This window comes from Mirounga leonina, unplaced genomic scaffold (assembly GCF_011800145.1).
Source record: "Mirounga leonina isolate KUSES-001 unplaced genomic scaffold, KU_Mleo_1.0 Mir_418, whole genome shotgun sequence".
Lineage (NCBI taxonomy): Eukaryota > Metazoa > Chordata > Mammalia > Carnivora > Phocidae > Mirounga > Mirounga leonina.
The window spans coordinates 1122268-1137583 of record NW_023270739.1 but is presented as its reverse complement, the minus strand read 5'-3'; the positions used below and the strand labels follow the sequence as shown (position 1 = coordinate 1137583).

The 15316-nt window shown below is 36.1% G+C and overlaps 1 protein-coding gene across 1 annotated transcript in view; it reads right to left on the bottom strand.

Moving 5' to 3' along the window:
* The window catches only part of SMC1B (structural maintenance of chromosomes 1B), a 63477-nt gene that overhangs the window by 36096 nt on the left and 12065 nt on the right, over positions 1-15316 (bottom strand). The window contains exons 5-11 of the mRNA XM_034987316.1: positions 12898-13136; positions 10726-10984; positions 9597-9737; positions 6098-6180; positions 5310-5517; positions 2502-2687; positions 960-1139 (exon numbers count right to left, since the gene is read on the bottom strand). Coding sequence (XP_034843207.1) covers positions 960-1139; positions 2502-2687; positions 5310-5517; positions 6098-6180; positions 9597-9737; positions 10726-10984; positions 12898-13136 — 1296 coding nt within the window. The remainder of the gene's footprint in view (positions 1-959; positions 1140-2501; positions 2688-5309; positions 5518-6097; positions 6181-9596; positions 9738-10725; positions 10985-12897; positions 13137-15316) is intronic.

The following is a 15316-nucleotide window of genomic DNA, read 5'->3' as shown; positions in this document are numbered from 1 at the left end:
CTATTATTTCCCCAATTTTATTTTATTATTATTTTTAAAGATTTTACTTATTTATCTGACTGAGAGATAGAGAGCACAAGTAGGCAGAGTGGCAGGCAGAGGGAGAGGGAGAAGCAGGCTCCCCAATGAGCAGGGAGCCGGACTCAGGGCTCGATCCCAGGACCCCAGGACGCTGGGATCATGACCTGGGCCAAAGGCAGACACCTAACAACTGAGCCACCCAGGCGCCCCTATTTCCCCAATTTTAGATGAGAAAATTAGAAATGTAGAGATTAGCCTTAGGTCTTGTGATTAATTACTAAGTAGCATCACCAGTCTTACCACATACCTTATGATCTTGGATACTAGGTTATACTTCACAAATGCAGTTAAAAAAAAAAAAAGTCAAGTAATTTGAGGAATTTAACATTGCTTAACTAAATACTATTCGACTAAGTAAAACAGTATTTTTAAAATCAAAATCATTCCCTTGAGGTTAGGATTCAGTAACCTCATTTCAACTGTGCTGTTTTTATAACTTTAAATGTGTTAAAACCTTGAACATGTAAAAGGATAGTGTCTGCATTAAGCTAGGGAAGAACTAAAATAAATACCTAAAATCTTTCCCCTGGTATTCAGAAACACATGCATTATATTGTGAATGCCAGGAAAAATCAGAGATTCACCAAGAACATTTATTGCATATCAAGTAAAAAAAAATTAACTGCTTTAGACTATGATTACAACAAATCTAATTTCCAAAATATAATTTATGATAATGGGGAATACTATAGAAATTAATTCTTTGAAAACTCAACTGATAGAACAACCACTAAAGCCATAACTGTCTTAGGTTCTACATTGGTTTTCCTTCTAAAAGAGAGCATATGAGAGTGTATATAGATATTTGTGTGTGTATAGTATGCTAGTCTTATAAATACTGCTTCAGGTTATCCCAAAGTATGATGTAAGCCTCTTACTTTCCGTCTCTCAGGTCCACCGAATGCAATATGCCTTGCTTCTTCCACAGTCTCACAGACAAGGCCATTTCCACACACAAACTGAATTACTTTCTTCAGCTGAGGAAACTGAGTCTTTATGACATCAATCACCATTTTACAGCCTTTAATCTCCCTTAATCTTTCATTGATTGGCTTGATCTAAAAGGTTAAAAAAATACTTGGTATATTAGATACACTAAAATAAAAACCAAACAGTACATCCTCAAAAAGCATAAATAAGCATAACAGCAAAAAATTTAACAGTACGTACTTATATATAATAACATTTTGACAAGAAACTGATGAACTATATATCCCAACAGTGGCTCATGTTAACATTTAAAGAAAATATACTTCAAGACATAATTTCCAGATTCAACTCTGCCACCGACCAGTTAGGACAAAGCAAAGCACGAGCAATACTCTCAAAATTAGAAAGTCTAGTGGGAGATAATACCCATTTACGTATGTGTCAAAAGAGTGGCACTTCATGGAACTCAGAAAATCATTTTAGGCTTAAATGACCAGGAAAGCCTTCAGACCTTCTTTGACATGACTTCTAAGCTGAGTTTGTAAATAGAAAAAAAAAAAAAATGTGTCTGCAATGATTACTGAAGAACAGCAAGAATGACCTCATTTTTATGAGAAGAAACCAGTGAGAACTAATGACAAGCAAGGCTGAGAGTTAAATGCAGGGCAGTCCAGTCTAGGGCACAAGCTCTAACCACTGCTGCTCAGGGTCTTGAAAGCTGGACCAAGTGGAGCATTTTCTTTAGTAGGCAATAAAAAAAACAGTAAAGGACACCAGCTATGATAAAAGCAAAGTTCCTGCTGCAGTAATTTATTCTGGATACTTTAAGGCCTCTCAATACATACCTTAAGGCCCAAAATTTAGTCTGTTCCACCAAGGGCTGATATGTGTTTACTGCAATGTATGTAAATCTGTGATTGTGTATTTAACAGTTGAGACCCAGGGTTGGCATTTCATGGACACACCATATGTCTTAACTGTTCCTCCAGTTTGCTATAGAACAAAATAAATTGCTGGCTAGTAGGCAGGGTGGTATACTGCTAGAGTAACGTCCTCAAAATCAAGTAGAATTACGGCAAAACTAAATTAGGAAGAAATATTAAATCAAGAATTACTATTCTTGGGGCGCCTGGGTGACTCAGTTGGTTAAGCGTCTACCTTTGGCTCAGGTCATGATCCCGGGGTCCTGGGATCGAGTCCCACATTGGGCTCCCTGCTCAGTGGGGAGCCTGCTTCTCCCTCTCCTCTGCCCCTGTCCCCCTTGCTCATGTTCTCTTCCTCTCTCTCCCTCAAATAAATAAAAATCTTTTAAGAAAAAAATAATTACTATTCTTTGCCTACCAATACATTAACACCCATTTGAATGACTAACTGGCATCCAAGCTATGATTTTTTTCAATCGCTACTATAGTTTTAGGCAATAAAGACATACTTTAAAAGACAAGATTTTATCACTAAGTGCTTATTTAATAAGCATTAAAATTTCTTACATCAAGGTAATCTAGAGCAAGGAATGTCTCTGGTTCAGCTCTTTCTTCCTTCAGAAATCGAATACAATCTTTTGCTACCTTTTCAGAGGCTACGACAATGGCAACCATGTACCGGCCAAAAACTTTAGTAACAGCCAGCTGGTATTTCTTATGAATAGGATGACAGAGGTCAAGTAGTCTTCCAAACTTAACAGGTTTCCAAAAAAGAGAAAAACAAACACATTACTGAGGAACATATAATTCATTGTTTCTTATGTAACAAGGCACAATAGACCAAAAACTAATTTTATAAAATTATAAACCTATTTGAACAGAGTCTTATTCAAATGGACATAGGTTTCATCATGAAGTATCCATTTCGGTGTAGCACTTCATGTAAGAAAAGAGTAGTGTGGAGGGATTAGCCTTACCAAAGTATTAAAATATTTTACAAGGCTATGATAATAGTATTCATCCACTCTCTTAGTTATTAAATAAGAATTAATGAGGCACCTACTACATGCAGATACTCAGCTAGACAGTGTGTGAACATTACTGAACATAATAGACACTCTGACCTCACCAAGCTTTCAGTCTAGGAGGGAAGAAAGATATAAATAATTTCAAGCACGTACAAAATAGAGCAATACAATGATAAAGCACAAAATGCTCTGAGAGTTTGTAACAGGGACCAGGCTGACTTGAAAAGTCAGGGGAATCTTCCTATGACGAAATGTTATCTGAGGTCTGAAGCCTGGTCAAAAATTAGACTGAACATCAATACCTTTACTAGAAAATGTCAGAAGGTCAACCATCCTGTATCAATGCTCCCCAGAATACCTGAAGATTCAATTTTACATCTTTCTACTCTTTCTTCATTTGATAGGTTCTACTTCAGGAATACGAATTTCTTTATGATAGACCATCATTGTCTTTAATATTTACTATCCTGCTCTTTGTTTTTTCCTTCTCCATTCACCTGTGATTAATTCAAATCTTTCTTCTAGGTCAGTAATTTGATTTTCATCTGTGTAACCCATTCTCCTTGCTACTTGCAATTTATTAGTTCAGTAATATTGTTTGTTCATTTGTTTTCATAGCTCTACATTTTACTTTTTATTTTGTTTTAGCTCATATGTGAATCTGGTTTTATGAATTCAAGCTCTTATTAAATTGTCCATAGCACAAATTACTTATGGGGGATTTTGTTCTGTAACCTTCTCCCAGACTAGGCTCTTAGACTTCTAAGTGCTTTTTAAATTACTCTTTCTCTTTATTGTCATATGGACCTATAGCTAACATATTGATTCTTTTCACCTTGCTTATGTTTAAGGTGGGCAGCTCTGTTCAGACCTTGAAGTTGCTGTGGTGGATAACTGTTTTAATTGCCTCCCTCATGTAGGGCCGTGATTCAAACATAGACCCAACTCTATGACCTGTGCTTCCAGGAACAGAGACTGGCCCAGGCCCGAGAAGGGACCCCAGGAGTGAGCAGGGGCCACACAGGGGGGTCTGTGTCCTGACAAAGCCGGCACTCCCAGCCTGGCACACCTGGCGTCTCCAGGGCAGGGCTCTGCTGCCTCACCTAGAACTGAGACGGTAATTTCCTCTGAGCAACAGGTGATGGAATAAATATTTTCTGATCTATTTCCTAGCATCTCAGGGCTTGGAGGACAGGAGCAAGTGAGAGCTGAATTGAGGCTTTGTGTATCTTTTGTTTGAATATCTGTTTCACTCTTTCTTCTGAGTTTTTCCTTACCAAGTTTCCTCTACCATGGGAGAGGAGGGAAATCCCATTTTTGGGAAAGGGCTTTGAATTGGCCTTCACTTCCACTTAAGAACATCAGAGGTACATGTTCCTTGATTCACCAGTTTTTTAACCAAAGGAAGCAAATACATATGTGTTTGCTTCCTGCTAGATTAAGGAATACTTAATCTAGGTGAGAATTCTCAGAAAGTAATCAATTTGTTAGTTTTCCTTCTGCAGAATTAAGAACAAGAAATGTTATCATTTAATCTTTTTTTTTTTTTTTTAATCTATCACCATTTTCTAAAGTTCTGGCATTAGATGTAATAGCCATTTCCTTCTTTGGTTGTTAAACTCATTTTTAAAACTAGTTTTGCCATTTTCTTTGGTATTGGGGGGAAGGATTCTGTGACCCAGGCTTACTCCTTCATCACGATCTAGAAGTCAAGACCAGTTTCAGAACAGTTCAAGTGGCTAACAGTATCAAAAGTTAAAGCAGGCCCTCATAAACTAAGGACGGCAACTGGAGTTAATGACGTGAGAGTCAGATGCCACAACCCTAATGCCAGAGGAAATAATTCTGTGAAGTTGACACCCCAAGCAATAGGTTAGATATTGCTGTATTTGAGCTGATAAAATACATTAGCAAAAGTGGATACACAATCAGCTTTACAGAATAAAAACTCATTGTTTCAAAAGTATGCCAATAATGTCTACTGAAAAAATATTTAAAAAAAATTGAAACCATGAAGAACTTGCAGTTTGAGGCTATCTGCCTGGGGTGAGGGGCAGACTATTTTATGGCACCCCTATTCTTTGGGGATACTGGTTGTAACTTGGACTTTCTGGGTAATACGTTCACATCAATGTTTCTCTCCAATAATTACTTATCTATAGACACTACTGGAAATTATTTAAATTATGTTGCAATTATTTACTATTATGTTTTGAATATAATAATCAAACACAAAACTAAAAGATTTCTGAAATAATTCTGCTTCCTAAAAATGGTAACATTTTTAATCCCAAATAAGAAAGCTTATTAGCCTTTTTGTTTCAATTAACTATTCATTTCTAATTACCACAGAATCTGGGTAAAGTCTTTTAAGGTGCTCCAGAACCTCTGCTCTCTTTTGCTGACGGTTCCCCTCATGGCTATCAATTCCGGCATTCTGCAATTCACTTTTAATAAGATTCAATTCTTCATTAACTTCAGACATTCGTGATTTTGTGTTTTCAATTTCACCCACTAGGGTTTCCTCTTGCTGTTTTTTCTCTTTCAAGCAATCCCTACATAATAATAACAACAAATTGCATAGCAAAAAAAAAAAACAACAAAATTTAATTACAAGATACATTCCATTGTGGTCTAGCATCTCAGGGGAACAGAATAGTGCTTATCAAATTTAAATGATGAAAAATACAATAAAATAAGCCTAGCACCAGACATGGTCAAAGAGATTTTGATCATTCTTGGTTGGTCCAGAAGATACATTTTTCTGAATACTGAGAAAGTAAGGATAGATCGCTATAACCAGAGCAGTCATTGTGGGCTTAGTGATAAGTAAATGCCAATGAAAAATAAAAGTTCTGGTGGTAGGATACTTAGGTCATATCAGCTTTCGTGTCTTAACTTTTACTATAAAATATCAATACCAAAATTTCACCACTTGAAAGTTTATATTTTCAAAACTTAAATATTGTATTTACTATGTGGTTAAGTATAATTTTTAATTATCTACAATGAAATGAAAAAAAAATGGAGGAGTGAGAACATTAGGATACAGTCAGTGGAAGCTTTCATTTCATGAATATCCCACAAACATACCAGACCCTTGAGACATGAGAAAGCCATAAGAACTGTACCCACATGCATGTTTTTGTATACTCCTCCAACTTCTCTATTCGTTTTTTATGATCTTCTATCTGTTCTTTTATTTGTTTTAGATTTTCCTAAAATAGGAAAAAAAGCCATAAAACCAGTATCAGCAACTCCAAACAAAATTATTTTTCACTATTCCTAGAAATTACTATAGAATTGTAAGGTGTTCTAAATTTGAAGCATATCAAATATAACCTTATGAAAACACTCGTAAGAGTGTTTTCTCTCAAAAAATAAAATAAATAAATGGACTTTGCTGAAGAAAATGTAAAAGGCCAGGGTCATCATCATACTGAGAAGTGTGTCAAGGCCTGGGTATTCTGCTCAATACATAATAGGGGATAATCAGACTGTCTTGGTACCAGGCATGCTGGATTTGAGATGCCAGTTGTCTGGGAAAAACCAAACACTGCCCAGCACCTAGTGACCTCAGGTGCTGTGGAAAGTTAAGCTCCTCCTGTCCCAGAAGGGAGTCACCAGTCCTGTGGGAAACTGAGTATGGGTACAGATTTCTCCATCTCTCTCCAACCTGACATGTTATTCCTCTTCTACTAACGTTTTTGTACTCAAAAGACAACTGCAACTCAACCACCACTTACTGACATCTAAATACAAGGTTCACAATGGACAGTTATAAATCCTGCCTTTAAGAATGGTAGTCTAGTAGAATGGTACCAATTAACTGCTTTTTCTTCAATCTGATAAGAACCCTTAGATATAGATTATATATATAGGTATAGATATAGAATAAACACAATGGGTGATTAGATAAGGAAGAAATTATATTCAGGTTTTTGGTGGGGAGAAAAAGCGGGCCAGAGAAGGCTTTGTGGTGTGGTGTGGTGTGGTCGCTACAGAATTTAACAGGTAAAGATGAGTAGGTTTTTCCAAAACTAGCATGGACAAAGGCAAAAATGTACAATGAGTATTTGCTGAAATCCGTGTATAATTTTATAATGTGACACTAACTATACAAGTGTTTTAAAAGTAGTTACTGCTCTGGTACTACATCTGTTTTTGTCCCTTCACAAAATGTCCTCTCTTCCACTCATGATTATCAAATAGTTCACCTTTCCTACTTGTTCGCATTTTCATCCACCAACTCACAACAAGACTAAAATGAGATGCAGTGCAGTGTAGGGGTTGAAACTTACTCTGGAGACAGAGTGTTTGGAACCAAAACCCAGCTCCTCCACTTACTAATTCAGTCAAGTTAACTATCTTGTGCCTTGATTTCCTTCATCTGTGAAATTCATTAGGTCGGCAAATATTTATTGATTCTCTGCTCTAGATAAGGAACTATTCCAGACACTTGGGATGTATCAGTGAACAAAATAGACAAAGATCCCTGCTTTGTGGAGTTTACATTCTAAAGGGGGGAGGCAGACAAATATAATATGTAAATTAAATTGTGTGCTAGGATAAATGCTATTGGAGAAACAGAGCCGGGGCAAGGGGAGCTGAAGTGCAGCGGGGACTATAATTTTAAACAGGGCAGTCAGGGTAGGCCTCATTGAGAAGGCAACATTTGAACAGAGACTTGCAGAAAATGAGGGAGTTAAAAATGAAGAAACGTAGGGAAAGCATGTTCCAAGCAGAGGAATAACCCGTGCAAAGGCCCAAAGGCAGAAATATGTCTGATATGTTCCAGAGGCCAGTACAGATAGATCACAGGGAATAAGAGGAGATTTGAAAGGTTAATTGGGGTGGGAGAGGTGAACAATCAGGTAGGTCTATGCAGGGCACTCAAGAACCTTGACTTAAACTTTATGTATGATGGTGAGGCACTGGAGGACTTAAAAAAGAGCAAGTTTCATGATCTGACTTAGATATTAAAACCATTTCTTTGGTACAGTGCTGAGACTTGTTGTGGAGGAGATAAGAATGGAAACAGGGAAACCTAGCAGGCTACCACAGTGGTCTAAACAAACAAACAAAAAGATGGTGACTTGGAATTGCAGCAGTGGAGAGAAGTGATATGATTTTTGGTATACTTTGAGGGTGGAGCCAGCAGAATTTCCTAAAAGAGGCAAAAATGGACTCCCAAGTTTTCTGGTCTGAGCAACTAGTCAGATTGAATTGTCATCACATAAAATGAGAAAGATCATGTGTGGGAAGCATTTGAGTGTGAAGATCAGAAGGTCAGCTTGGGATTTAAGTTTGAGGTATCTATTCAACATCCAGATGCTGACAAAGCAGCTGGACGTATGAGGTTGTGAGCAAGAAATACAAATCTGGGAGTCATCAGCAGATGATATTTAAAGCTATGAGAATATAGATCACCAAGGCAGAGAATGTAGAAAAGAGGAAAAATCAGGATGAGAACATAATAATACTAATATCTACTTCATAAAATTATTTGATTAAATAAATTGGGTTCATAGCAGGGCTGTAAACATGGTATATACACGATCTGTACAAATAAACACTATATTATAGTATTATTGCTGTTATCTCTGGAAAATGTCAGACCTGTTTCCAGAGACATATTTCATTTTGACATTCCAGTCCTCAGCTTCTTCATCTCTACCCTAGAGCAAATACCTACTCTATAGTATTGTGAGACATATAGGAGCTAACGAATGCAAAGTGCCTAGCAAAGTAATCAATAAACATTTTTCCTCTAAATTCCAAATATCCACATATAAATCAAATGTATATATAATTCAGAACCATTTCCCTTTACAATTCTTATCAGAAATGGTCCTGTTTTCAGGATGGCCCACTGACTCCATAAAGTATCATAAGTTGTTATTACTGTTGAATGCCTCAGTAATAATTTTATAGGCCAATTCTCAGTCTTTGGAAAAGGAGGTCAGGAGGCATAGAGGGAAAGACCAACTACTTCACATATCATCACACTCCCTTTCGTCTTGTTCAACCTGCCCATCTCTATGAGGTAGACACATCTGTCCTCATCATACACATGAAGAAATCAAAGCTCAGAGAAGTTAAATACTTTAGTTATTTCTCAAGATTACACAGGTCAGTGACAGAACAAGACTGGCAGGAAACCAGGTCTGCCTTACTCAGGGTGGGGAACAGGATCATGCTGTCTTGCTGGTCACTTCCCGTGTAGAGCATCAAACTCCTCTTGGGCTGTGTCCTTAATGTTTCCATAGGACTCTGCATTCACCTCTATTATGATACTTGTTTGTTTTTTCCCTTTATCTATCCTCCTCCTCACCTTACTGGACTAAAATACATCTAAGAACAAAAGCTGTATGGTCTGCCCTTGCCCGTCACTGCACAGATGTGTAGAAAATGCTTACCAATTACATGAAAGAAAGCACTGTCTACTTCTACCTTAGACCATGATAAAAGAGCACCTGAATGGTACTAAGCAGCAAAACAGGGAATCCAGAATTTTTTAAAATTAATTGCTTATGTCTAGTGTAAATCAATTTATATACTGAAAAACTGGTATGAAAAGAGAATAAAATTTCATTGAAATAGTTTCCAGTCATGACTGCACAAACCAAGGTACCTGAACTTCTCCATGCCTCCTCTTTTCAAACGCCAGTCTTTCTTTGTCAGCCTTCTGTTCCCACTGCAACTTTTTCAGCTGTTGGGTCATTATAGCCACTTTCTTTCTCACTTGTTCCTTAAGTTCTTTGTAATGTTCCAGCTGTAGAAGGAGCATTTAAATATTACTAACTCACATAAGAAGCATGAGAGGAAGTTTTTAAGATACTATTTACTAGCAGATAATTAATCTTATCAAAAGTTTTATATAAATTAGATGATAGTTTGCCATCTTCTGCAGGTAAGATAAAATGAACCTCTTCTTTAAAACTGCTTAGAAAGATAAATATTCTTCATCTCTACCCTAGAGCAAATACCTACTCTATAGTATTGTGAGACACATAGGAGCTAAAATAAGGTATCCAAACCAACTTTATAACGTCTCTGTAAGAAATTCTTAGAAGAGAAAGGAGATTAAAACTCACTAATAGTCCAAAAGCAAGAGGAGTTCAGATAAAATTACATCTTTTGTTTATATAGTCACAGTTATTTTAGTATATATATTTTGATGTAAGATTATCATAAAATTAATGAAAAACAAATGATAAAAAATTCAGTTGAGAGACTTTCAAAAACTCTGAATTACAAATTCTTGGGTATCTACTACTAATTTATTATAATTAAACCTTACATACCAAATTGGATATTAATTCACCACCACATTTAAACCACCTCAAATAATCAACTTCCCTCCTGCCAATTAAGTGGTCATGTTTCTTCAAAGCCACATATATCTGATTTTTAAGTTTTTATAATATTTATAAGGAAAAAATTATTACATTAAAAACATAAAAACATAATTACCTAATTTTTTTACAAAATGATATCAGGTAGTCTTGTTGAAGTATTTGCTATGACTTTAATTAACTCACAAATGTTATAATGCCATCTAATCTTACAAAGTAAAAATAGCCTAGTCTATAAAGATTAAGTTTAGACTCCGAATATAGACTGAAAATTTTCAACCCCCATAATCTAGATGAGGATTGTCTGAAGATAATCTCTCAAAATATCAGATAACATTCTTTAAATCGTTTCTAAGAAGCTGAAATTATAGAAATGAAAATTTTCTCATTTGTTGACTTGTTCACCTGACTGGCTTCTAGTTCAATGTCTCGCCCCTTGTATAAGATTTCTTCCTCAACCTGCTTTTCAAAACTTCTCCATGCACCATCTAAATCAACCAGCTCTGTCTCCAGGGCTTTTATGTCATCTTCCTGTTTAGAACACTGTTTCTCACTGTCCTTTATTGATTTCTTAGCCACGTCTAATTTCTTGAGGTGGTGAGAAGTGTTTTCTTTGGCTTTAATGTATTGAGGCCTTTTCTGATTTAAAAGTGCTTCAAGAGATCTAAAAAGAAAATAGAGTTTGCTTTAAAGTAAATTAAATCTATACTATATAAAGGAAGGAAGTTCTTTTGATCAAATCATACATTTAAAAATAAATTCTAAAAATTAACTTTCAGAGACTGTAAGCAGATCAGTGGTTTCCAGAGGAGGGGCTGGTGGTGGGGGTGGGGGGCTGGGGGACTGAATAGGTGGAGCACAGGGGAATTATCTGAGTGGTAAGCTACTCCGTATGATACTATAATGGTGGACGTATGACATCATGCATTTGTCAAAACCTACGGAACTTTATAGCACCAAGAGTGAAGCTTAATGTAATGTGTGCAAATTAGAAAAGCTCACTTAGGAGGTCAAGGGATCCTAGATGGAATATAACCAAAGCATCTACTACATTACCAATGTATGAAACCACCTGACTGAAGGGGGTGGGGAGAAAAGTGCTAACCTAAATAACTTTGAAAATGAGTCACGTCTATAAAACTAAAACAAAAGGAATTGTACATAAGCATTATACTCTAGTTGCTAAAGTTGATCCCCATGAGGATATGTGTTAACAATTCTGGTACTGCTATGTATGATTACTGGAATTGAAAATGAACAGCAAAGGGTAAGATTTTATCCTTTTTGATGGCTGAATAATATTCCATTGTGTATATATACCACATCATCTTTATCCATTCATCTGTTGATCGCCATCTGGGCTTCTTTCCATAGTTTGGCTATTATGGATATTGCTGCTATAAACATTGGGGTGCAGGTGCCCCTTCGGATCACTACATTTGTATCCTTTGGGTAAATACCTAGTAGTGCAATTACTGGGTCGTAGGGTAGCTCTATTTTTAACTAGATGAAACTGGAGGGTATTATGCTAAGCGAAATAAGTTGGTCAGACAAAGACAATTATCATATGGTTTCACTCATATGTGGAATTTAAGAAACAAAACAGAGGATCATAGGGGAAGGGAGGGAAAAATAAAATAAGACAAAACCAGAGAGGGAGAAAAACCATAAGAGACTCTTAATCATAGGAAACAAACTGAGGGTTGCTGTAGGGGAGGTGGGTGGGGGAAGGAGTAACTGGGTGATGGGCATTAAGGAGGGCATGTGATGTAATGAACACTGGGTGTTATATGTAATTGATGAATAACTGAACTTTACATCTGAAACTAATGATACACAATATGTTAATTAATTGAATTTAAATAAAATAAAATTTAAAAATAAAATGAACAGCAGAATGTGGAAGCCAGGTTTCTCGCTGTTGGAATGGAGGTTATAGGTAGGCAAGAGAAGGCCAACATCAACAGTGGTATCAGTTTCATATTATCATGTATTATACAGATAGTACATCATATAACAGATTATCTGTTGACATTCCTGATGTGATGAGAATGACATTTTACCCCATAGCCTTCCTCCTCAAAATCCATAAACCTTACCTTTTTATGAAAAAACTACCAGACAAATCCAAATTGAGAGACATTCTACCAAAAAACCTGACCAATACACCTCAAAATTATCAAGGTCACCAAAAACAAGGAATGGCTGAGAAACTGTCATAGCCAAGAGGAGCTTAAGGAGACACGATGACTAAATGTAATGTGGTATGCTTGATCGGAAACGGGACACTGGGGAAAAATCAGAAAACATGAGTAAAGTATGGACTTTAGTTAATAGTAGTGTCTCAACACTGGTTCATGAATTCTGACAAATGTATCATATTATTGTGAAAAGTAGGAGAAATTGAGTGTAGAGAATAGGGAACTCTTGTTATCTTTGTAATTTTTCTGTGTATCTAAAAGTATTTCAAAGTAAGTTTTTTTAAAAAAATCAACTTTCAAAGTGTCACTTATATTTTTATTTTTTCTACCAATATACATAAAATCCAGCTGTTAATAACTATTTTTAAAAACTCACTTTAATTCTTTTTCTGTTTGTTGTAGTTGTCTGGTTAGCATTCCATGTTCCTTCTTCTTGGCTTTCACTATGTTTTCATGACGAGAAAGAGACTCCTTTGTGACACTCAAGTCCCTACTCACACGCTCTAACTCAGTGTTCAGGAAATGAATTTTCCTCTCATTATGATATAGTTGGAAAAGCTGTAATTGTATCTTGTTCATTTTCAGTTCTTCAAGGAGACTCTGGTAACGTTCTGCCTATAAAACAGTACAATTCAACAACAGTTAAAAGGGAGTATACTTAAGGTGACTTTTCATAAACTCAACAATAGTACCAAAAAATGATCTCTAAGGCATTAAATTATTTATTATCTATTATTTATTATTCACAAGTTATTAAATTTGTGAAATAAATTACTTATGTAATTAAGAAATAGTATTCTTGTCAAAAGTAGCATTATTTGGAGGTTTCTGGATACAGTTTTATAATAAACCAGTAAACTAGTATATGATTTTATTTTCATATACTCAGTGGTAAGAACAATGAAGTGGCACCTGCTAACCTGGTCTTTGTCCCATTTCTGTCTTGACCTCAGAGTATGGCAAGTCCATTAATATTTCTGACATCAGCTTCCTAATATGTAAACTGAAGGAAGCTCTATGACTTGTAAGGTCCCTAGCAACTTTATTTTTATTTTTTTAAAGATATTTATTTGAGAGAGAGAGAGAGCACATGCACGTGTGCACCCACATGCGTGCAAGCTGAGGAAGTAGCAAAGGGAGAGGGAGAGAAGCAGATTCCCTGCTGAATGCAAGTTTGCGGAGGGGCTCAATCTCTTGACCCTGAGATCATGATAAATTCAAGGATTCCAGGTAAAATTCCTGCTATAAGATGTAATTTTTCTGTTAACAGGAATATTACAATTCTAAAATATATGTAAAATGGAAGAATTTCCTTAGCATTTGTACAATTAATAAAGGAATAAAGGGCTGCTTTGAAGGGAAAGCTCCTAATCAATGATGTATTCCAATAGGTAAACAGCCATTTGCCATGACATTGTAAAAAAATAGGAAATTCAATGATTCTAACTGTCCTCATAAAGTTTAAAGTTCTGCAACTCTACATTTCTATCACTGTTTCAGCACGTTATGAATATCATAGTCTTTCACTGACACCGCCCCTCTCCACTAACAAAACCAAGGATATACACACACATGTAAAAATACGAAGAAACAGAAACATCACGATGAGAAACACATCCACCTTTCAGTTAATTCTTCAAATATTAATGATTGCCTACTATGTGCCTGACCCTTGTTGCTGGGAATGTAGTAGAGAAGAAGATGGAAACACTCCCTGCTCACATCAGCACTTCAGCTAGTTGTTCTAATGGTGGGGGAGGGGGAATCAGAGAGTAAACAAGCAAACATGATAAACAAGATAATTTCATACAGCAATATATGTGACAAAAGAAACAAGAGGGTAATGCAATAGTACCAGGGAGGGGGTACCAACTTAGATTGGGGTATGGATAACAAATGCCTGCCTGAGACAATATCTTTTTAATGACAATTTGAATGAGAGTATTGGCCATGCAAATGTCAGGCACACAGCTATCTAGGCAGGGGAAACAGCCAAAGCTCTGAGCTCGAAGTGAGCACATTATGTTCAATGAACAGTAAAGGTCAGTGGGTGGGAGAGTAGAGGAAACTAAAACTTGAGAGGTGGGTAGGGGCCATGTAAGTAGGCTGGGAAGGCAGACTAGACAGAAGCACTGCACTGATAGAGGTTTTTATGCAAGAGAAAGACAGATTCTGATGTGCATTTGACAAAGATCACTCAAAAGTGCAAAAAATTATTAACCATAAATAAGGCACTATACTAGGCATTGTGAAGGGCACCAAGAAATACCACAGAACAGTATTTGTAAAGTGTGTCTATGGCTTCTTAGAGGTTCCCAGTACCCTTCCCTTTTAGGGAGCTCCTGAGGTCAAAACTCTTTTCATAATAACATTAAGACCTCATCTGGTTTTTTCATTGTGTTGACACCTGCACCAATGGTGGGTAAAGCTGCTAGGCTTTAACATAAATAAGGTTTGATATAGAAGTAGATAGGAGATTCTTCTATTAAGCCATATATTAAGGATATTATAAATATGTAAAACAATGTCACCTTTCTAATTAGTTTTAGAAAATGCAGTTATTTTTCATAAAAATGTCATTTATGTCAATGTATAATGTTTACTATCGTAATTTAATATTGACAGTTAAAATATATTCTTAAAATTTCTCAGTTTTAATTTCAAATATAATAAATATTGGTAGATATGACCCACATTAACACAAACTCTTCGGGGACCTTATAAATTTTTAAGAAAGTAAGCGGACAAGATCCAAAAGTTGAAAGCCTCTGTCATGTAAGATATAAACCCCTCAA